This window comes from Rattus norvegicus, chromosome 7, assembly GCF_021556685.1.
Source record: "Rattus norvegicus strain SHRSP/BbbUtx chromosome 7, alternate assembly SHRSP_T2T, whole genome shotgun sequence".
NCBI classification, from domain to species: Eukaryota; Metazoa; Chordata; class Mammalia; order Rodentia; family Muridae; genus Rattus; species Rattus norvegicus.
This window is the reverse complement of record NC_141540.1, coordinates 11571769-11597347: the sequence shown is the minus strand read 5'-3', so window position 1 is coordinate 11597347 and position 25579 is coordinate 11571769. Positions and strand designations below refer to the sequence as shown.

Here is a 25579-nt window from a genome sequence, read left to right as displayed (position 1 = left end):
TTGTTTGTTGAAATCTCCTACTATTATTGTGTGAGGTGCAATGTGTGTTTTGAGCTTTAGTAAGGTTTCTTTTATGTATGTAGGTGTCCTTGCATTTGGGGCATAGATATTTAGGATTGAGAGTTCATCGTGGTGGATTTTTCCTTTGGTGAATACGAAGTGTCCTTCCTTATCTTTTTTGATGACTTTTAGTTTAAAATTGATTTTATTTGATATTAGAATGGCTACTCCAGCTTGCTTCTTCCGACCATTTGCTTGGAAAGTTATTTTCCAGCCTTTCACTATGAGGTAGTGTCTGTCTTTGTGTCTGAGGTGTGTTTCCTGTAGGCAGCAGAATGCAGGGTCCTCGTTGTGTATCCAGTTTTTTAATATATGTCTTTTTGTTGGGGATTTGAGACCATTGATGTTGAGAGATATTAAGGAATAGTGATTATTTCTTCCTGTTATATTCATATTTGGATGTGAGGTTATGTTTGTGTGCTTTTCTTCTCTTTGTTTTGTTTCCAAGATGATTAGTTTCTTGCTTCTTCTAGGGTATAGCTTGCCTCCTTATGTTGGGCTTTACCATTTATTATCCTTTGTAGCGCTGGATTTGTAGCAAGAAATTGTGTAAATTTGGTTTTGTCATGGAATATCTTGGTTTCTCCATCTATGTTAATTGAGAGTTTTGCAGGATACAGTAACCTGGGCTGGCATTTGTGTTCTCCTAGGGTCTGTATGACATCTGTCCAGGATCTTCTGGCTTTCATTGTTTTTGGCAGAAAGTCTGGGGTGATTCTGATAGTTCTGCCTTTATATGTTACTTGACCTTTTTCCCTTACTGCTTTTAATATTCTTCTTTAATTTTTTGCGTTTGGTGTTTTGAATATTATGTGATGGGAGGAGTTTCTTTTCTGGTCCAATCTATTTGGAGTTCTGTAGGCTTCTTGTATGCTTATGGGTGTCTCTTTCTTTAGGTTAGGGAAGTTTTCTTCTATGATTTTGTTGAAGATATTTACTGGTCCTTTGATCTGGGAGTCTTCACTGTCTTCTATACCTTTTATCCTTAGGTTTGATCTTCTCATTGAGTCGTGGATTTCCTGTATGTTTTGGACCAGTAGCTTTTTCTGCTTTACATTATCTTTGACTGTTGAATCGATGATTTCTATGGAATCTTCTGCTCCTGAGATTCTCTCTTCCATCTCTCCTATTCTGTTCGGGAAGCTCGTATCTACAGCTCCTTGTCTCTTCTTTTGGTTTTCTATATCCAGGGTTGTTTCCTTGTGTTCTTTCTTGATTGCTTCTATTTTCATTTTTAATTCCTTCAACTGTTTGATTGTGTTTTCCTGGAATTCTTTCAGGGATTTTTGTGACTCCTCTCTATGGGTTTCTACTTGTTTATTCATGTTTTCCTGGAATTCTTTTAGGGATTTTTGCGATTCCTCTCTGTAGGCTTCTACTTGTTCTCTAAGGGAGTTCTTCATGTCTTTCTTGATGTCCTCCAGCATCATGATCAAATATGATTTTGAAACTAGATCTTGCTTTTCTGGTGTGTTGGGATATTCCATGTTTGTTTTGGTGGGAGAAATGTGCTCCGATGATACCATGTAGTCTTGGTTTCTGTTGCTTGGTTTCCTGCGCTTGCCTCTCACCATCAGATTATCTCTAGTGTTACTTTGTTCTGCTATTTCTGACAGTGGCTAGACTGTCCTATAAGCCTGTGTTTCAGGAGTGCTGTAGAACTGTTTTCCTGTTTCCTTTCAGCCAGTTATGGGGACAGTGTGTTCTGCTTTTGGGCCGGTAGTTTTTCCTCTCTACAGGTCTTCAGCTGTTCCTGTGGGCCTGTGTCTTGAGTTCACCAGGCAAGTCGCTTGCAGCAGAAAAGTTGGTCTTACCTGTGGTCCCAGGCTCAAGTTTGCTCATGGGGTGTTTCTTATGAGTTCTCCACGGCCGCCTCAACCAGGAAGATCTGCGCCGCCCTTTCCGGGAGCTTCCGTGCATCAGGTTTCCAGATGGCATTTGGTGTTTTCCTCTGGAATCAGTAATGTGTGCAGAGTGCAGTCTCTTCTGGTTTCCCAGGCGTGTCTGACTCTCTGAAGGTTTAGCTCTCCCTCCCACGGGATTTGGGTGCAGAGAACTGTTTATCGGGTCAGTCACTTCTGGTTCCTGTAGTGTCTCAGATGCAGCAGACCTGCTGCTCCTGGGCCCTCCTCTACGGGAACCCAGAGGCTGTATACAGTTTCCTCTTGGGCCAGGGATGTGGGCACGGGTGGGCAGTGTTGGTGGTCTCTTCCACTCTGCAGTCTCAGGAGTGCCCACCTGACCAGGCGGTGAGGGCTCTCTTCCAAATATAGACTTTTATGGTAAGGTTTTTAAAAATTTCCTCAGATTCTGTTGTTATGTATCTCTATTCATTTATGATTTTGTTATTTTTGACACACTCCCTGTGCCCTCTACTTAGTCTTGCTAAGAGTTTATCTATCTTGATAATTTTCTCAAAGAACCAGCTCCTGGTTTTGTTGATTCTTTGTATAGTCCTTTTTTTTTTTATACTTGGTTGATTTTAGCACTGAGTTTGATTATTTCCTGCCTTGTACTCCTCTTGCGTGTATTTGTTTCTTTTTCTTCTAGAGCTTTTAGGTGTCAAGCTGCTAATATATGCCCTCTCCTGTGTTTTTTTTTTGGAGGCACTCAGAGCTATGAGTTTTCCTCTTAGCAGTGCTTTCACGGTGTCCGGTAAGTTTGAGTATGTTCTATCTTCAATTTTATAGAATTCTAAGAAGTTTTAATTTCATTTTTTTTGTTTCTTCCTTGACCAACATGTCATTGAGTAGAGCATTGTTCAACTTCCATGTATATGTAGGCTTTCTTTGCTGTTATTGAAGACCAGCCTTAATCCTTGCTGATATGATAAAATGCATGGGATTATGTCTATCTTCCTGAATCTGTTGAGGCCTGTTGTGTGATCAATTTTACAGTCAGTATTGGAGAAGGTACCATGAGGTGCTGAGAAGAAGGTGTATTGTTTTGATTTGGAATGGAATGTTCTATAAGTATGTCAAATCCGTTTTGTTCATAACTTCTGTTAGTTTCTCTATGTCTCTGTTTAATTTCTGTTTCCATGATCTATCAATTGATGAGACTGGGGTGTTTAAATCTCCTACTATCATTGTGTGTGGTGCAATATGTGATTTGGGTTTAGTAAGGTTTCTTTTATGAATGTAGCTGTCCTTGTATTTGGAGCATAGATGTTTAGGATGTTCACCTTGGTGGATTTTTCCTTTAATGAACATAAAGTGTCCTTCCTTTTCCTTGTGGATTACTTTGGTGGAAAGTTTATTTTATTCAATATTAGAATGGCTAATCCAGCTTTTTTCTTCAGAAGATTTGCTTCGAAATTTGTTTTCCAACTTTTTACTCTGAGGTAGTACCTGTCTTTGTATCTGAAGTGTGTTTTCTGTATGCAGCAAAATCCTGGGTTCTCTTTATATATCCAGTCTGTTAATCTATGTCTTTCTATTTGGGAATCAAGTCCATTGATGTTGAGAGCTATTAAGGAATTGGTGCTTCCTGTTATTTTCATATTTAGAGGTGGAATTATGTTTGTGTATTTCTCTTCCTTTGGTTTTGTTGCAGGGAATTTATTTTCTTGCTTTTCTACTAGGTAGTTTCCCTCTTTGTATTGGAGTTTTCCATTTATTATCCTTTGTACAACTGGATTTGTAAAAGATATTGTGTTAATTTGGTTTTGTCATGGAATATCTTGGTTTCCCCATCTATATTAATTGAGAGTTTTCCTGACTACTGTAACCTGGGCTGGCATTTGTGTTCTCTTAGGGTCTATATTAGATCTGCTATGGACCTTCTGGCTTTTATAGTTTCTGTTGAGAAATCTGGTGTAATTCTTATAGGCCTGCCTTTATATGTCACTTAACCTTTTCCTCTTACTGCTTTTAATATTCTTTGTTTTGTGCATTTGGTGTTTTGACTATTATGTGACAGAAGGAATTTCTTTTCTGGTCCAATCAATTTGGAGTTCTGTAAGCTTCTTGTATGTTTATGGGCTTCTCTTTCTTTAGGTTAGGGAAGTTTTCTTTTATAATTTTATTGAAAATATTTATTAGCCCTTTAAGTTGGGAGTCTTCACTTTCTTCTTTACCTATTATCCTTATGTTTGATCTAGGAATTGTGTCCTGGATTTTTCTGGATGCTTTGGGCAAAAAGCTTTTGCTTTTTATATTATCTTTGATGATTGGGTCGATGTTTTCTATGGCATCTTCTGCCCCTGAGATTTTCTGTTCTATCTCTTGTATACTGTTGGTGATGCTTGCATCTACGACACCTGATCTTCCGTAGGTTTTCTATCCCCATGATTATTTCCCTTTTTGCTTTCTGTATTGTTTCTCTTTCCAGTTTTAAATCCTAGATGGTTTTGTTCCATTTCCTCACCTCTTTGGCTGTGTTTTCCTGTAATTCGTTAAGCGATTTTTGTGTTTCTTCTTTAAGGGCTTCTCCTTGTTTACTTGTGTTATCTTGTATTTCTTTAAGGGAGTTATTTATGTCCTTCTTAAAGTCTTCCATCATCATCATAAAGGTTTTAAATCTAAATCTTGCTTTTCTGTCACGTTTGGATATCCAGCATTTGCTTTGGTGGGAGAACTGGACTGTGATGATCCCATGTAGTCTTGGTTTCTGTATTTTAGGTTTCTGCTCTTGCCTCTCCCTCTTAGGTTGTCTCTAGTGTTAGCTTGTCTTGTCTTTCTGACAGTGGCTTGCCACTCCTGTAGGCCTCTATGTCATGACTGCTGTAAACATGTTTTCCTGTTTTCTTTCAGACATTTCTGGGAACATAGTGCTCTGCTCTCTGGTTTGTAGTGCTCCTGGTAAATGTCTTTCTGATCTCAGAATAGGCAGGAAGTGGAAGGGTCCTTCCCTTGATTTCTCCTAGGTCCCTGTGCCCAGGGAGCACAGATGGTACTAAGGGATTCTCTCTTAGGTGAAGAATGTGGGCAGAGCATAGTCTCTACTGATTTCTCTGGAGTAGCTGCACTTCGGAGGACCCAGATCTTTTCCCTATGGGATTTGGGTGCAGGGAGCGGTGGGATGGGATCAGTTTCTTCGTTCCATTTTCAATTGATCTTAGTGTATTTTGCTTCATTTCTGTTCATTGTCAATGTTTATTTAGAAACACTGTGTGTGTGTGTGTGTGTGTGTGTGTGTGTGTGTGTGTTGTTTGGTGGGAATGGTTTCTCCTTTAATGCTGTACCTGTCCTGGAGCTCACTCTGTGTACTAGGTTGGCTTTAAACTCACAGAGATTAACCTACCTCTGCCTCCCACTTTCTGGCATTAAAGGTGTCGGCCACGACTGCCCAAATCCAATATATTTAATATATTACATTATATAATATTTCAAAAGCAGAATAGGATACCTGAAATTAAGACAATAAAAATAGCAAAGACACCGTACAAGTATAGATTACTAAATTACACCCCTTGGTAAAGGAAGTTGCTAGACAGGATTAGTCCACAGACTCAGATATTTTTTATCATTTAGGAAAATTTTTAATAAAAATATATTATTGCGTATTTATTTGTGTAATGAGTGTAATAATTATAGTTGGAAAACTTTTGACAATTATGCAATAATTCTCATTCCAATATATTTAAATCAAATCATAATCACTACCTTCACTTCATTTTCTTCCTGTAAACATTACAATTAATAAATTATTCTTAATTCGCTACTGCATTGTTTTGTTGTTTAAGCTACTATAAATAATAATTAAAATCAGAGTCAACATAAAAGTATTATAAAAAACAATAACTTGCAAAAGAGAAAATTAATGTGTAATCATCACCATAGGTTGGATTCAATTTGGAACTTTAAACAGCCTGTAAGAGGTTTTAAATCGTTTCTGTTCAGTTCAAAAATTAGCATCTCTTTTTCCATTTAACATCGTATTTTATTTTGTTTTCCATTTTTTCTCCTTTGAAAACTTCACATTTTTAATATTCTTTTTATTTGTAATTCCCAAATCATATTTCTGAATTGGCACAGCCATATCCTTTAGAAACACCAAGAGTCATGAAGCCAGCACAGCTGCTTCACACAGTTCTAGCAAAATAGAGCAGATTGCTACAATTGTTGTCCTTCCTTCTCTAACTTTTGGGTTTTGCTCTGCATGTTGCATTTTGGGGGATTTTCTTCACTATTATTCATTTTATGGCTTTTCTTCAGAAAAATTATATGTGAGTCTTTTAGTAAAATCCTAAAAATTAACTTTGTATGGACACTATTTGGAAAGCTTCCTTATGCCCTGAGATCATTACACACAGAGAAGTACAGAGCTAGATGAGATTCTAGGAACTTACTTAGGGTATCTGTGCTTGAGCAATCTCAAACTGTATAATTGGTGAACAGTAAACAGATACAAATGACAAATCTTCCAGGCCAGGAGAATAGTTTAAAGATTTGAGGTCTATATTTATTATAGGCTTAGGGCTGTCTCAAAATGTAGTTTAAAGATAGAGGGTCAATAGCATACATCCCTGGAAGACAAAAACTCAGTAAATAACATAATGACTAAAACAAAACTTTTCTTTCTTTATAGAGTAGATGATGAAACTTACAGTAAAAGAAGTTATATATTAGTATTAGCTACTTATAAAAAGACTGATTCAGATATATTCTCTTTGATGTGCTTTAAAACTACAAACCTTGCAAGTCTAAAAGCAGGCTGTCATATAATAAATGTGTTGGTTTGGAGGAGAATTTTTTTATGTTCTATGAATGGGAGTTTTATGTCTAAAATTAAGAATAATATCTGTTCTCTGTTTACCTATAGTAAATGGACTTGTAATATACATGTGGTTCACAAGGATCCTCAATATCTTAATCTTTCCAAAAATATGCATGATGCAATTGACATATGTATTACTTGAGATATAATTCAAAATTATTTCATCTCTAACTTTATAATATAGTTTATTGGTAAAATCACCCCATAATAATCATTATCAGAAATTCATAGCATAAATTAAAGTAAATTGCAACATGCGTACCTTAACTCCATTAAGAGTAACATACACTTTTATTTCTGAGATGAATTAAAACAAGGATATGTTCATTGGTTTAACTGTTGAACATTTGATTTGTTAGCTATATCAGATCAGCACTTTTGAGGCAAGCTTCCTTCTCATGAGATCACTAAATGCTTGTTTTACCTGTTGGTTTCTTAAAGTGTAGATAAAAGGTTTGAGCATGGGGGCAACAGAGGTATTGAGCATAGCCACCCCCTTTGTCAAAGCAACTCCAGCCTTTGCAGATGTTTTCACATACATGAAGATGCAGCTTCCATAAGATATGGAGACAACAATCATGTGTGAGGAGCAGGTTGAGAAGGCCTTTTCCCTTTGTTTGGTTGAGGGAAATTTCAGAATAGTTCTGAGAATACATGTGTAAGAGAGAGTTATCAGCATCAGTGTGGTCATAAGTGTGACCAAAGCTAATATAAGGCTCATAAGCTCCAAAGTGCTTGTGTCTGTGCAGGATATTTGCAGCAAAGGGGCAGAGTCACATGTGAAGTGGTCAATAATGTTGGAGTCACAGAAATCTAACTCTAAGCCCATGGCCAGTGGAGGAAAAATTACCAAGAAACCAGCCAGCCAAGAGCTGATGATGAGCTGGTGGCAGATCTTGTTACTGATGATGGTTGTGTAGTTTAGGGGCTTGCAAATTGCCACATAGCGATCATAGGACATGGATGCCAGAAGGAAAAACTCTGTTGAGCCAAGGACGATATAGAAAAATAGTTGGGCAGCACAAGCATTATAGGAGATGTACTTGTCCTTAGTTAGGATGCTGACCAAAAACCTAGGGTTACAGACAGAAGTAAATGAAATTTCTAAGAAGGAGAAATTCCTGAGGAAGAAATACATGGGAGTCTTCAGGTGGGAATCCAGCAGAGTGAGTGTAATGATGGTTAAATTTCCAGTAATGCTCAGCACGTATGTGAGAAAGAGAAAAAAGAAAATAACAACCTGAAGCTCAGGATCGTCTGTCAGACCCAGAAGGATGAAGTATGTCACTGAAGTTATGATCCTCATCTCTGATGGTTTGGCTACAACAAATCTAATTGATAAAATCAACATAGAAAATATGGATACACGAATATGAGCTACAAGACAAGCATCAATGTGCCTGTCTGTCTTTCTCTGTATCTGTATCTGAGTTTCTGTTTGTGTGTGTGCCCTTGTGTTGGTGTCAGTCTGTCTCTGTCTCTTTGTGTATTTTACGTTGTGTACATTTTGATCATTTTCTCTAAAGATTCATTTTCTATGCTTGAATCCACATTTTTTTTGTTTTCATTCTGCAACCATCTATTACATTTACTGATGTATAAAATATAGTTTTCAAAATATAGTGTTCAGTATAAATTCATCTAGTTCTTTAATATTATTTTTCTTTTCCTATGTCATGTTTTCTAGAAACCAAAGTTCTTGATCATTGCAGAAATTTGTTGTCAGTTTACATATATACAGATATAGACTAAATATCGAATCAGAAAACAATGTAGCTTCTATAAATATTTTCTTGATAAAATGATGTCAGTATTTTTGTATTTTAAACAATTAAATCATGTCCACATTTCTTTAAAAATTCCATTATAAATTTTGTGTTCTTGTATTATTGTACATTTTTTAAATTTTTATCTTCATTCCTGATCTCTGAAATACAAAGACTCTTCTCATTAAATTCAGCTAATATAGTAGTTTTGGGGGAGGACATATATGTATGTGTGTATGAAAATGAGCTATAAATAAACTCATGAAAGGACAGTAAATAAACCTGAAACATTGAATATAAACAACGTGAAAATACTTACCAATTTAAAGTATCTGGCATAAAATAATATGCTTAGTTCTCTTGAAACAAATACACGTTATGGTTTTGTAGCACAAAGAGAAATCAATGTTTACATCTCTCCTCTCTCAAAGCTATATGTGTCCTCACAGTATCCATAATGTTTAATCTCAAACATGCTGTTAAGCATCTTTATGTGTTTCCCAAAATTATCCAGTATCTAGGAATCTGACCTAGTCCTTAAAATATCTTAAAAAGGCATCTCTATATGAGAATTGTATTGTTATAAAACTATTCAGATTGTTCTCATATTTCCCAAGGGGATATTGGATTTAATCCCCCCCCAGACAAAACAGAGAACTTATAATATGTTTACAATATATAACTTCAATTCTACAGATCATGGAAATGCATGACTTCTGAGATAAATAATAATTGGCCACTAGTGAATACAAGTGTAATATTAATTCCAGCAACCACATTTAATTGGTTGATTATGTGACCTTCATCCCAGTAGACTGCAGAACTTATCTGTAAGTAATCAAGGAAATAGGCATTTTCGAAGGGATGAGATCTAACAACAAAATACAGTTATCTTCTCATATTGATTTGCATAGGGTATTGTTGAGATGAATTACGCAGCACTCTGAGTTACTCCACAGTCTCTAGAAGAGTAGTGGGTTTTTAGGTTATGCCTTTCCTGATAGACTCCTTTTCACAAGCAGCCTGCTAGTCCATTTCGAGGGTGGAGGAAAATTGTGGCATAGTGACACAGAATATGTGTTATCCTTAACACAAGGAAAATCTGTTTAAAACATAGAAGTAAATGTACAGTAGAGGTCAAACAAGAAAATACAGCTGGCCTTGAATCTTACATGCCAAGGATTGGCTTGAAGTTCTTGTCCTCCTACTCCAACCAAAAACAAATCATAGTCAACACTATTGTGTTTTGTTCAATATCTTTCCCCACAGTTTTGACATGATGACTTACATATGTATTATTTGAAGGTAGTTATGTTCTATTTTTGTTTCATAATTTGTGGTGAATGATATATTTTGACATCCTTTAAGTATTTTTCCAATCTAATATCTTAAAAGGCAAGCATGATATGTCATATCACCAAGCTTCCTCAAAGTCATGTATCCTTATTTTTCTATTCTTGATATAATATACTGTTTTTATTTCATTAAGACATGTCATGGTTTTTTTTCAAAAAAAATAGGGACCCCTGTGTATATCATATGGACCCCTGTAGAATATTGTTAAGCTAATCATTTCTGCAATCATTTACTCTATATCTGAATGGATATGTATCTAAGTTTGAAAATCAGACAATAAAACCCTATGAATAATCGACTTGCACAGCACTGAGAAGCATTAAGAAAACTTTTATCACTTTATTTCATAGTTATAATGCCAATTGAAGTGTTCATTTATAATTATCTCTAAAAGTAACTTATTTTCCTAGTGTAATTATTGTCTCAGAGGCTTACTGCTGAATGAGCTCACCTTTTCTAGTTTTTTCTCAACTCTGGCTGGCTGATTAAACTCAGCTGTTCAGGCTCAAAACTCTTTTCCAAGGTGGCCAATTCAAATTGGCTTCTCTCTTGACTTCTGACTGAATTGTTCTGTGTGTCCTCAAACTAACTCTGGCAATCTGTTCTAATCTTCCCGTTCTTTCTCATTCTCTGGCTTGTTCTGTCTACACCTGCAACCCATCTCTGTAAAACTGATCCAGTAGTCTCAGTCTCTCTCTCTCTCTCTCTCTCTCTCTCTCTCTCTCTCTCTCTCTCTCTCTCCATCTCTATCTCTGTCTATCTGTCTGTCCATCCATTTGTCTGTCTGTCTGCCTGTCTGTCTCTCATCTGTCTTTGTGTGTGAGTGAGAGAATGTGTGTTTGTGGATGTGTGGGGACAGCTCTTTAAATTCCCATTTTTATTGTCTGTTCTCATGAGAGTTGGGTTGTCCCATCTTTTACTTATTCTCTCAAATCTTTTTCTGATCCATCACATTGCCCACACCTCAATTAGATCTCACTTTCAAACATGGCTGATTTCTTCTATACACTAACTTCACATTCATTGTTTCAGGTTAAAGGTGTGTACTAAAGGCATGTCCATATTTCAGATAGATCATAGTGTTATTTAAGACATGTCTGCATTACAGATTTGTCACATAGACATAGAATGTCTTTAATTGTGAACGCTTGCCAGAATAGTCAAAATGCTGGGTTAAAATTTCTCTAAAATTTCTACACAATTAAATTGATGTTTTCCCTGCCCTAAAAACAGTTTTATAACTTTATACACTATTATCATTGTTATCTTCATATTTCATAAGCACAAAATTTTAATATACATTTTTACACTACTTCTTAGCGAGTATGTGTGTGAGTGTGTTTTTATGTGTTCACTGTCGGGACATGGATATTAGAGTATATACTTCAGGAATCATCTATTTCTTCCACCATGAGGATTCTTGGAATTGAACTTGAATCATCAGACTTAATGAAAATAATCTTTACATGCTGAGCCACTGCTGCCCTATTATGTTTTAAGCATAGAACCTTCATTGTCCTCATTATCTTTCTATGAAACTAGACCTCATTGATTTGACACAGATATGATTGCTGTTCAGTGAGTTCCAGGAATTTGCCTGTCTCTCCATGCCTGATAATCATATTACAAGCACAAATCACCATGCACAGCTTTTTTCCATAGATTCTGGGGATCAAACTCATGTCTTCATGTGTAAAAGGGAAGCAGTTTATCAACTAAGCTGTGGGAAAAGCAAAATGTATATATATATATATATATATATATGTATATATATATAATATATATATATATATATATATTATATATATATATATATATATTCCTCTTTACCTGTGATTTACCTGTGATTTTTTATTTTGCACAAATTGAAAATTATTTGCTAATCTCTGGAGTTCTCAATGATTTTATATTTATTTTTGATATTTATATGTCCAATAAATAGTGTGTACTATCTTCAGTGGTGATTTAAAAACTACACAGCTTCTATAAGTCAAAGGACACGCTTCTTAGGACAAAAGAGCAACCAACAGATTGGGAAACGATCTTTACCAATCCTACAACTGATAGAGGGCTTATTTCCAAAATATACAAAGAACTCACGAAGTTAGACTGCAGGGAGACAAATAACCCTATTAAAAATGGGGTTCAGAGCTAAACAAAGAATTCACAGCCGAAGAATGCTGAATGGCTAAAAACAACTAAAGAAATGTTCAACATCTTTAGTAATATCGAAATGAAAATAAAAACAACCCTGTGATTCCACCTCACACCAGTGAAAATGTCTAAGATCAAAAACTCCGGCGACAGCAGATGCTGGCGAGGATGTGGAGAAAGAAGTAACACTCCTCCATTGTTGGTGGGATTGCCGACTGGTACAACCATTCTGGAAATCAGTCTGGAGGTTCCTGAGTAAATTGGACATTGAACTACCTGAGGACCCAACTATACCTCTCTTGGGCATATACCCAAAAGATACCCCAACATATAACAAAGATGCCTCCTCCATTATGTTCATAGAAGTTTTATTGATAAAATCAAGAAGCTGGAAAGAACCCAGATGCCCTTCAACAGAGGAATGGATACAGAAAATGTGATACATGTACACAATGAAATACTACTCAGCTATCACAAACATTGACTTTATGAAATTCATAGGCAAATGGATGGAACTGGGAAATATCATCCTGAGTGAGGTAACCCAATCACAGAAAAACACACATGGCATGCACTCATTGATAACTGGATATTAGCCTAAATGCTCGAATTACCCTAGATGCACAGAACCCATGAAACTCAAGAAGGATGACCAAAATGCAAATGTTTCACTCCTTCTTTAGAAGTGGAACAAGAATACCCTTGGGAGGGAATAGGTAGGCAAAGTTTAGAACAGAGCCTGAATGAACGCCCATTCAGAGCCTGCCCCACATGTGGCCCATACATATACAGCCACCAAACTAGATAAGATGAATGAAACAAAGACGTGCAGGCTGACAGGAACCGGATGTAGATCTCTCCTGAGAGACACAGCCAGAATATGGCAAATACATAGGTGAATGCCAGCAGCAAACCACTGAACTGAGAACGTGACCCCCGCTGAAGGATTCAGAGAAAGGACTGAAAGAGCTTGAAGGGGCTTGAGACACCATATGAACAATAATGCCATCCAACCAGAGCTTCCAGGGACTAAGCCACTACTCAAAGACTATACATGGACTGACCCTGGCCTCCAACTGCATAGGTAGCAATCAATAGCCTAGTAAGAGCAGCAGAGGAAGGGGAAGCCCTTGGTCCTGTCAAGACTGAACCCCCAGTGAATGTGATTGTTGGGGGGAGGGTGGTAATTTGGGTGAGGATGGGGATGGGAACACCGATATAGAAGTGGACAGGGAGGGGTTAGGTGTATGTTGGCCCGGCAACAGGGAAAGAGAATAACAATTGAAATGTAAATAAGAAATACCCAAGTTAATAAAGATGGAGAAAAAAATAACTTGAAAGGTGCACACTGGGGTTGGGGATTTAGCTCAGTGATAGAGCGCTTGCCTAGGAAGCTCAAGGCCCTGGGTTCGGTCCCCAGCTCCGAAAAAAAAAGAACCAAAAAAAAAAAAAAAAAGGAAAGGTGCACACTGTGTGTTTGATCTGTTTGCTTAGCACCAGCAGCTATACTCTTGTATGCTTAATCCCATATTAAATGGAGTTTTATGAGCCTTGCATTAGTGACTTTCTGAGATATACCTTCCTGATCTCCCATTTTATTTATTTGCCGCTGAAATTGTATGTCAAAATATAAAGGCATTGAATTAGTGCTGGCAAGTTTGCTGGTGTTTCATTTCAAGAGGTGATCTTTAACCAGACCAGATGTGTCAGCTTATTACAATCTCTGTATCATGGACTTATAGCAAGGACCAGAGTTCTGTTCCCAGCACTTATGTCAGATGGCTCACAACTGCCTATGAGTCCAGCTCCTGGAATTGAAACCCTTTGAAAAGAATGATTACATGTATACACCCTCACACCGACACGGAGTTGAAAATAAAGTAAACCTGTAAAGAATGGCACCCTTGCATAGAAGATCATGGTTTCAAGTAATTTCTCCTTATGTACATTTTCAATATCTCATTCTATAGAAAGAAAAAGAAACACACACACACACATACTCTCTCTCTCATACACATACACACACACACACACACACACACGGCTGTATTTTAATATAAAATTTTATATAATAGTTCTTCCTATTTATTTAAAATTTGAGATGAGTGTACCCATTGAAGTATTTATGTTAAATTTATGGGGCATAACTTAACTTTTCATAATTCAATTATGTAGTTTGGCAACAATAATATTCATGATAGGATGGCTTTCCTTATAGTTGGTGGACCAATGAACTAAGTGAGTAAGTCCTACCTAGGAAAGAAAATCTTGTCCTTAATGGGTTGAATGAATTGTGACGTCTACTTTTCTTTTCTTTGCTTTTTTTTTTTTTGCGAAATTTGTAAACGCCATTGTATCAGAAAAATACAGTTAGATCACTTATGTGCAGATGTGACATGCTTAACTCCAGGGGTTTCCTCACTATCAGAATATCCACTATTCATGTATTTTGTAAATGCTGAACTGAGCTGCATTTACTTTTGTAATGATAAGAGTGATTCTATTGATTAATTTCCTTATTGCTACAAGCACTTGGAAAAAACTCAAGACAAAATTTATCCTGCCTACATATAATGCAGGCATAGAGAAAGGAGAAGAAACTGGGAGAATCACCAAACAGTAACCAGCCCAACTTAAGACCCATCCCATGGGCAAGCACCAATACCCAACACTATTAAGGATACTCTGTTATGCTTGCAGACAGGAACAAGTTGTCTTCTGAGAGGCTCCACCCAACAACTGACTCAGACAGATACACCCATACACAGCCAAACAGTCGATGGAGCTTAGGGATTCTTACAGAAGAATAAGAGTAAGTTTTGTAGGCTCTGTAGAAGATATGAACTATTCAGTAAGGTCAACAAGGTCAATTAACCTCGCCCCTTGGGGATCTCGTTTTCTGAACTACCAACCAAAGAACATACAAAAACTGGACCTAAGCTTCCCCAAACATATGTAGCAGATGTGCAGCTTGACCTCCTTGTGGGTTCTGAACTAGTGCTGGGATTATCCCAAAAGCTCTTGCCTGTCTGTGGGAATTGTTCTACCTGCTGGGCTGCCTTTTCTGGCTTTAATGGGAGAAGTGCTTAGCCTTGCAGAGACTTGAAATACCAGGATGGGGGGATTCCAAGAGGGGTTCCCAGGTTTTCAGAGGAGGAGAGTGGGCAGAGGGGAGGGAGTCACCAGGGAGGGGACAGTGATCTGGATGTAAAGTAAATGAGTAAAGTAAATAAATTAAATTAAAATCTTTTTAAAAGCAACTCAAAAAATAAGGATTTATTTGACTTACAGGATTTAGTTCATAGTGACAAGGATAGCATAAAGTGGGGAATCTGAGGCCAGTGGTCATCTTGCATATTTTATCAAAAAACAAAGTGCAATGAATGCAGTGCTCACTAGTTTCTCCTCTTTATACAATTTGATACTCTAGCTCATTAAATGGTGCCACCCATATTTAAAATATATCATCTCACTTAAGTTAACCTAATGTGGACAATCTCTTACAAAAATGCTCAGAGATTTGTGTCCAAGATTATTCTAGATCACAGTAAGTTGAAAAGCAGTATAGATCACCCCGGGGATCAATATAAATTTCACTAAGTGCTTCTTTGCAGTGGTTCATTGTGTATGGCTTTTATTACACACTTCTGTTATATAAAAGTAACAATTTGAGTGTCTGATTTTCTATGTATATCCTACCTAATTATGAATACCTACACAATTGTTCATATAGGTGAAGTACTGTTTACAAAATTCAGTATTAGGTTTAATTTCTCTGTATTCATTGAACTGGTGTGTTTTGGTACTTAGGATTATGGCTTGTTGTTCTTAGGTTTTTGGACTCATTTAGAATGAATTGAATAAAGGCTCACATAGATGGTGAAGAATCAGGGAAACAATTCTCAAGCAGAGTGATAGTACAGATTTCAAAAGAAAGCATTGTCAAATTGACTTCTGGTCATATGAATATCAAAGAACCCTCATTATTGTTTGAGGCTCTCTTTTATGAAGTTCAAGAAAAAATGTATGTTGCTTAGGAGCATAGTGGAGTGTTTCTTTATTTTAATTGACAGACTTTCATTGCATAAGCTCTTTGTTCACTGTGAAAGTACCTTTACACTTGCTTTTAATAATCCACTTGATTTTAATAACATGTACACCAAATTATGAGTAGGCCTATTATGATAAATATATAATCATCCCTAAAAGGACTTTGAGAGAACATAGTTTACCTTATTACTCAAACACCCCAAGTATATTCAGGATAAATTATCTCATCTTTCCAGGCTTTAGGAGAATTTCTGGTACATGTAAAATAAAACTAGATTGCTACCAGGGGTTGCTAAAGGAAGTAACCTATTTAAGTTGTGTAAACCAGGTACACATACAGCTTTATGCAAGTTGGGTTCCTCCACTGCCAACAGGTTGATTGTTAGGTACACTTTTCAGAGAGTGTTGTGTATGAAGAGTGCACACTGGGTTTTAGTCGACCAAGAGCAGTATGAGAAGAGAAGTGCGCAGCTAGTCCAAGTCAAGTATTTGCCAAATGTCAGGTTCATAAGTCATTCCCTGTGCTTCCCTTCTTCACTCCAACTCAGTATTCCTGCTTTTATATATAAAATAAAAATATATAATACATGTAGTGTAATTTATATCCATATAAATGTAAGCATGCTACAGATTATCAATGTGACTCTGAAAGCTTGAACATGATGAGATAATTGTTAGAAAACTCTATTCACTATTTTATGATTCTCAGATCTGTTTTCCACTGCTGTTTGAATGACATAATAATGACACTGGTTAAATTGACTTAAAAACAAGAAGCATAGACTTTTCACACCCTAGTGCAGTATTTTTTTAATTATGTGTAGTGATTCTTTATAGGTCTGGAGTATGTATGTATGCAAAACAAACATTTAAAAATCTACTAATGAGGCGTGTATGACTACACACTAAGATAAAACCCAAGTTCAAAATGTTTTAGAATTTGTTCAGAATTTCAATACAGTTTACAATTACATTACTAAAATTCTTAAATTCAAGAAAACTAATTTTACTTTATTTATCCAAAAATTTTTAAAAGAAATAAAATATAAATTATAAAATCTGCTGGTAGCATATTCATGTTTTCAGATTTCTAGGAAAATAACATCAAATTGTAATATTTTGCACAGTTAAAAAAGCTTGATGGGATGTGAGACAGAGAAGATTTTTATTTATCTGCGTTGTGTAAACCCAACAATGTATTCAAAGTATTTCCTATTTCTTTGGTTTAAAACAGTTACAGTATGAATCTACTCAGAAAAATTACAGTAACTAGTTTATGTGACTTGAAGATTTGGTGGGTATTTTTAGAATTAATACTTGTGTTTTCTTTTAATTCTACCAGGCTTTGGAATACTTAAAAAACTCAACCCTCCTGTCAAATTCACTTAAGTATCTGCTTTGGTTAAATATGTATTTTATATCTGTGTTTAAATAGAACTATCACCTACACGAGGCACACATTTATATCAGAAAATCATATTTTCATTCTTCTGAATCTGCACCAAGTCTAAAGCTTTAGATTTCTTCTTTTTAATTTTTTTTACTTATTTAATTTACATCCTGCTCACTGCCCATCTCTCAGTGACCCCCATCCCACAATCCTTCATTTAGCCTCCCTAATAATGTATTCTGAGCAAATGGGTCACCCTCTGGGTATTCACCCACTGTGGCACTTAAAAGTCTTCGCAAGGCTAGATGTATCCTCTCCCACTGAGGCCAGACAAGACAGCTGAGACAGAACATATCCCATAGACAGACAACATATTTTTGGATAGCTTCAGCTTCATTGTTTGTGATCTACATGAAGATGGAGCTGTACATTTGCTGCATATATGCACGAGACCTAGGCTCAGCTCGGATTTGATCATTGGTTGGTAATCCAGTCTCTGAGATCCCCAAGAGTCCAGGTTAGTCAATTCTGTTGGTCTTTCTCTGGAGTTCCTATCCATGTTTGGGCCAGCAATCTTTCTTCCTACTCATCTTTAAGAGTCCCTGAGCTCCATCGACTGTTTGACTGTGAGTATTTGTATGAGTCAGCTACTGGATGGAGCCTCTCAGAGGACAGATGCTTGGCTTTTCTCTACAAACATAACAAGAGTATCATTTACAGAGTAAGCCATTGGTGCTTTCACATGCCATGAAACCAAGAACATGGTGTAGGCCTGGGTGATTTAACAAAAGACAGAGACTTGGGTCAGAAGATAGAAGACAGAGAATGCCAAAGTTTTACTAAGGTTTACGTATATATACACCAAGTCCACTGGATGGAAAAACCCCTGAAGCACAATGGAAAAACAAGTCCGCATTCTCAGGATAAAAACAGGAACTAACTCAATGGTGTTACCACCCATCGGACAAACAGCAAAAGCCATAATGTTCTTTTCTTAAAAACAAACATTTCCACATGCCTCAGCAAGTCTCAGCAGTGGACAAACACTGAGGGAGGCCAGGAGGGTCCAACACCTAGCTACAGGAGGCAGCCTCCCCAGGCTCTATACCCCCAATGAGGTGAGTCTCAGTTAAGAACAATCTTACTCATGCTTGGGCTCCTCCCCTGTCACAGGTCTTTACCTCTTCCTGCAGATGTCCCCTACTTCCCCCTGTCCCTCCCCAAACCTGACCCTGAACCATTGTTTCCCTCTTGATCCCCATTACCAAACAGTTTCCTCCCTCTACCTGTCTTCTATATCCATTCCATTCTCCCTTCCAAGTGAAGCCCAAGCATTCTTGTTGTTCCCTCCTTCCTGCCCAGCATTCTTGGGTCTGTGGAGTGAAGCATGAACATTCTCTATTTTATAGCTAATACAACATATAAGTGGATACAAACTGTGTATGTTCTTTTGGGACTAGGATACTTCATTCAGGATAATATTCTCAAAATTCATCCATTTGACTGCAAAATTCATAATGTCTTTGTTTTTCATAGGTGAATATTAACCCATTGTATAGGTGTACCATGCTTTCTTTATCTATTCTTCAGTTGACAGACATTTAGGTTATTTCCAGTTCCAGGCTATTATGAATACAACTGATATGAACATACTGGAAGAAATATCTTTGCTGCATGGTAAAGCATCTTTTGGGTACATACCCACTAGTGGAATAGATAGGTCTTGAGGTATAACTATTCCCAGTTTTCTGAGAAACGGTCAAATTGATTTCCAAAGTGGTTGTACAAGTTCTCATTCCCACCAGCAATGAAGAGGAGTTCCCATTATTCCACACCCTTGCTAGCATGTGCTGTCACTTGAGTTTTTGTTCTTAGCCATTCTGATGGGTGTAAGATAAAACCTTAGAGTTGTTTTGATTTGAATTTCCCTGGTTACTAAGGACTTTGAATATTTAAGTGCTCTGAGGCCATTTATGATTCCTCTGTTAAGAATTCTGTTTAGGTTTCTGCCACAATTTTAAATTAGGTTATTTGGGTTGTTGGTATCTTACGTCTTGAGTTCTTAAAATATTTTGGATATTTTGGATATTTTGTCAGATGTAGGGGTGATGAATATCCTTTACTAATATGTAGGCTACATTCTGTCTGATAAACAGTATGTATCCTTTGCTTTACAGAAGCTTTGCAGTTTTATGATGTCCCATTTATCAATTGTTGATCATAGAGCCTGAGCCATTGGTGTTCTGTTCCAGCAAATGTTTCCTGTACCAATGTTTTAATGGTATTTCCAACTTCTCTTTAATGAGATTTAGTATATCTAGTTTAATGTTGAGGTCTTTGATGTTCTTAGAGTTATAGGAATTAGGAGTTTTCTGGACAGTGATTAATATGAACCTATTTTTATTCTTCTACACGTAGACATCCAGTTTGTTCAGCACCATTTGTTGAATAAGTTTTCTTTTTCCACTGTGTGCTTTGGTCTTCTTTATCAAAAATTAAGTGTCCATGGTGTGCATATGGATTTCTAGGTCTTCAATTCAATTCCATTGATCAATATGTCTGTTTCTCTACCAATACCATGCAGTTGTTTTCTCATGACTGCTCTGTAGTATAGCTTGAGGTCAGTGATATTAATTCCTCTCCGAGTTCTTTTATTGTTCAGGAGTGTGTGGTTATCTTAAGTTTATTGTTTTGTTCATATAATGCTGCTCTTTCAAGTTCTATAAAAATTGTGTTAGAATTTTGATGGGCATTGCAATGAATCTGTAAAATTGCTTTTGTTAATCCTACCTCTTGATCAGGGGAGAGATTTTTTGATATTACATTCACTTTTTTTCTTCATAGACTTGAAATTTTTGGTCATTTAGATCTTTTATTTGCTTAGTAGGATTACACGAAGATATTTTATATTATTTGTGGCTATTTTAAAGGATGTAGTTTACCTAATTTCTTTGTATTCCTGTTACCATTTGAATAATAGATATTGATTTCTTTGAGTTTATTTTGTATACAGCCACTTTGTTGAAACCACTTACCAACAGTAGGAGTTCTCTAGTAGAACTTGTGTGGTTGCTTATGTATATTTTCATATGATCTGCAAAGAACAATGCTTTGAGGTATTCTTTTCCAATTTGTATCCCCTTGATCTCTTTTAGCTGTTTGATTGGTCTAGTTAGAAGTTCAAGTACTATATTGAATAGATAGGGAGAGAGAGGACAGACTTGTCCCTGACTTTAATGGAATTGCTTTAAATTTCTCGCGATTTAACTTTATGTTAGCTCCTTGCATGCTGTATATTGCTTTTATTGTTTTTAGTTATGCACCTTTATTCTTAATCTCTTTTAACATGAAGGGGTTTTGTCTTATTTCAAAAGCCTATACTCCACAAAATTGAAAAGTTTTACTGAAATAAATGAGTTTTAGAAAGATACCACTTACCAAAATTAAAATTTTGATGATGTAAACTATTTAAACAGCCCTATAACTGCTAAAGAAGTAGAAGCAGTCACTTTCTATTATATGCTGTCAGCAAACTTAATATGCACATCTATATTCATTGTACTTCATTAAAAACCTACCTGACAAGGAGGAATATATAGGAGATTTTGGATGGAAGAAGCAGAAGGGAGAGATGATGTAATTATAATTTTAATAATAAAAAAGGAAAATCAAATGAAAAAGTCTCCTGACCAGCAAAAGCCTACATGGTTTAAATAATTCTACCAGATTCCGAAAAAGAACAAGTACCAAAACACGTCAAACTATTCCACAAAATAGAAACAGAATAAACACTATCTCATTTTGTCCCCCCTTCTAAGAAGCACTGAAGCATCCACATTTTGGTCTTCTTGTGTTTCATATATGGTCTGTGAATTGTTGGTTTTTGTTTTGTTTTGTTCTGTTTTGTTTTTTTGGTTTCCATATAAATATTGAGAATATTTTTCAATTTATCTTAAGAATTGTATTGGAAATTTCATTTAATTTCTATAGTAACCTTTTTTAAAAGATTAATAACCCCAAACCTTAGAATTAGAATACTTCCATCTTCTGTTATTTCTTCAGCTTTGTTGTCTTAAAATTCTCATTACATAAGTATTTTTTTTTCCTTAGCGAGATTTATTCCAAGATATTTTAGGCTATTAGGAGTGGGATTGTTTCCTTGATTTATATGTGAGTTTTGTTGCATATATAAGTTTTATTGGATTGCCCACCACAAATAAGACATCTATGTAACTATCCCCTCCATGCAGCCACTGCCACACAATTCTCAGGAACCAACATGGAAAAGGGGCAGAAAGCTTGTAAGGAAGGGACAAAGTAAAATTGTGGACATGGCAGGGCTGCAGCATCTGAGAACTTTGAGTGTTGCATAAGACCTGCACAAACTCAAGACAATCAACCTTATAGCTAAAAGGGAGAAGGCCAGAACCATCTGCCTTTAGTTGAGGAACTTGACAGCTGATTGCTTTTAATAGAAGGACAGACAGATTTCTTCTATGATGTGGTCCTTACTAGGTTGAACACACTTCAGTTGAGAGTACCACACTCATGAATACATGGGCATCAAAAATTGGAGTCTTTGGATTATTTTTTAAATGGAGAAACAAAGACAGGTAGGGTGATGGATGTGGGAAACGTTAGGAGAAGGAGTGGAAATGAATACTATTAAAAGACATTATAAACATGTATAAAAATCAAAGAATTAATAAAATATATTAAAAAGAAACTAACTTTAAAATGCTATGATAAAATCTAATACTTTTTAACTACTTTAAAAGTAGAATGTCTATATCTATGCCCTCTTCACAAGGCTCAAAATCTATGAGAAAGATAAGGTGAAAAGATTGTAAGAGCCAGAGGTGATAGGTGACTCCAAGGAAACAGTGTCTCCAAGACACATCAGGAGAGACTGTGACAGAACAGGCAGGACATGCACACGCTCAAGAGAGATAGGGTCCTAGCAATAAGTTGGGGAAGTAGGCTGTTGTCCCCTATCTGTAATTCCTATTTAATTGTGAAGGAAAAATTTGTGTTTTCCAACGGAATCTTACCAGGGTTATTAACTATTCCTAAGCGTAGGAACCATAAACAGGAGTAGTTGGACAAAACAAAATAAAAAATATTTTTGTAAGTGTGTGTATATGTTTAGTTTTCATTCATTTTGTTAAGTTAGAAAACAGAACATAAAATTGGAGATTAGGAGGTTCTCAGAGATGTTGGGGTAGGGGAAATATGGTAAAAATATATTGTATTATAAAATTTAATAAAAAGTTAAAACATCTCATAAAACTTTCAATAAAAGATAATGTCCTTCATAAAAGAGGAAACAAAACAAAAACCACCTAATTTTATTATTATTAAATCATAAGAATTTTGCCACATGTATGTCTGATATCTTTAATCAACAGACAAAGGAATGGAGACTTCACATGCCAGTCAATCAACTTCCTCAGCCACTGACTTGACAGTTTCAAGTACTCTCTAACATCATTCATAGATAACTGTTTTGACCATTGATGATGGTCTATGGTCTACCTTTTCCTTTTCTGCTACACTAAATTACATGCATATCAGAACTTTCCTTAGTTCCATACAGAAGAGAACAAACAATATTTTATGTGTGATTTCATCAGTTTTGGCATTCTAATTTATATTAAATTTATTTTATGCAACACTAGTCATTACAGATTTGTTATCTTGTCAATTCTTTCTATTATTTTCTATGTCTATACTTCTTCAAAGCCCATAATAAATCATATAATACATTAAAAAGTGAAAAAAAGTGAGTATTCTCTTTTTATATTGAATATTATTTATTTATATTTCAAATGTTTTTCCCTTTCCTGGTTTCCTTTCCAAAAGATCCCTATTGCACGCCCTATTTCCCTTCTTCAATGGGAGTGTTTCCCTTCTGCAACCACCACCACTTTCCTGCCCTGACATTCCTCTATAACTGGGGGTCCAGCCCTGGCAGGACGAAGGGATTCTTCCATTGGTTCCCAACAAGGTCATCATCTGCTACATATGCACCTGAAGTCATGGTTCTGTCCATGTTTACTCTTTGGTTACTGGTTCAATCCCTGGAAGCTCTAACTGGTTGGTATTGTTGTTCTTATGGGGTTGCAAGCACTGTCAACTCCTTTAAGGCTTACTTTAACTTCTCCAATAGGGACACCATTCTCAGTTCAATGGTTTCCTGCTAGCATTTGCCTGTGTATTTGTCGTGCTCTGGCAGAGCCTCTCAGGAGACAGCTATATCAAGCTCCTGTCAGCACATTCTTTTTGGCTTCATCAATATTGTCTAGGTTTGGTGGAGATGTATATAGGTTGGGTCCTGAGGTGTGGCAGGCTCTGAAGAGCAATTCTGTCAGTCTCTGGTCCAAACTTTGTCTCCATATTTTCTCCCATGAATATGTATGTTCCCCCTTTTAAGATGGCCTGAAGGATCTGCATTTTTATCATACTTTTTCTTGAACTTCATGTGGTATGTGAATTGTATTTTGGGTAATTGGAGATTTTAGGATAATTTTGACTTATCATTAAGTGCATACCATGTGTGTTTTTTTTTCTTGTGATTGAGTTACCTCACTCAGGATAACATTTTCTATTTTCATCCATTTGCCTATAAGTTTCATGAAGTCATTGTTTTTTGATAGGTGAGTAGTATTTCATTGTGTACATTACCATATTTTCTGTATCCATTACTCTGTTTAAGGGCATCAGGGTTCTTTCTACACTCTGGCTATTACAAATAAGGCTGCTTCAAACATACTGAAGCATGTGTCCTTGTTTTATGCTGGAGCATCTTTTGGGTACTCAGTAGTGGTGTAGCTGGGTCTTCAAGTAGAACTATTTCAAATTTTTGAGGAGACACCAGATTGATTTCCAAAGTGGTTTTTACCAGCATGCAGTCCCACTAGCAGTGGAGGAGTGTTGCTCTTTCTCCACATCCTTGCCAGCATCTGCTGTTTATGTGAGTATTTGATCTTAGTCACTCTGACTGGTGTGAGGTGGAATCTCAGGGTTATTTTGATTTCCCTGATTACAAAATATACTTATCAGACTTTCAATATTCCTCAGCTGATAATTCTTGTTTACCTCTGTACCCCATTTTTATTAGGGTTATTTGGCTCACTGAAGCCTAATTTCTTGAGTTCTTTGTATATATTTGATACTAGCCCTAGGTCAGATGTAGGATTGGTAAAAAAACTTTACCCAATCTGTTGGTTACTATTTTTTCCTAACTACAGTGTCCTCTGCCTTACAGAAGTTTTGCAATTTTATGAAGTACTATTTGGCAATTCTTGATATTAGAACACAATCCATTGGTGTTCTTTTAGGATGAAATGTTCTATAAATATCTATTAAATCCATTTGGATTATAACTTCTGTTAATTTCTCTATGTTTCTGTTTAATTTCTGTTTCCTTGATCAGTCCATTGAAGAGAGTGGGATGTTGAAAACTTCCACTATAATTGTGTGAGGTTTAATATGTGCTTTGGGGTTTAGTAAGGCTTCTTTTATGAATGTAGGTGCCCTTGCTTTTGAAGCATAGATATTCAGGACTGAGAGTTCATCTTGGTGCATTTTACCTTTGATGTATTTGAAGTATCCTTCTTGTCTTGTTTCATAACTTTTGGTTGAAAGCCAATATTCCATAAAAAATGGGTATTCCAGCTTTTTTCTTGGGACCATTTGCTTGGAAATATCTTTTCAGCCTTTTATTCTTAAGTAGTGTCTGTCTTTTTCACTGAGGTGTGTTTCCTGTATGTAGCAAAATGCTGAGCCCTGTTTATGTATCCATTCTGTTAGTCTATGACTTTTATTGGGAAATTGACTTCATTGATGTTAAGAGGTACTAAGGAATAGTTACTGTTGTTTCCTGTCACTTTTGTGCTTAGAGGTGGAATGATGTTTGTGTGTCTCTCTTCTTTGCGTAAGTTACAAGATTACTTTCTTGGTTTTTCTACATTGTAATTTCTCTCCTTGTGTTGGAGTGTTCCATCTATTATCCTCTTTAGGGCTGTATTTGTGGAAAGATATTGTGTAAATCTGGTTTTGTCATGGAATATCTTGGTTTCTC

The 25579-nt window shown here is 36.2% G+C and overlaps 1 protein-coding gene across 1 annotated transcript; it reads right to left on the bottom strand.

The window, feature by feature from the left end:
* Positions 1–7144: 7144 nt before the first annotated feature.
* Olr1052 (olfactory receptor 1052) lies at positions 7145–8131 on the bottom strand. Its single transcript, NM_001001363.2, is given in 1 exon segment — positions 7145–8131. A coding segment is annotated over 1 exon segment (987 nt).
* Positions 8132–25579: the final 17448 nt, after the last annotated feature.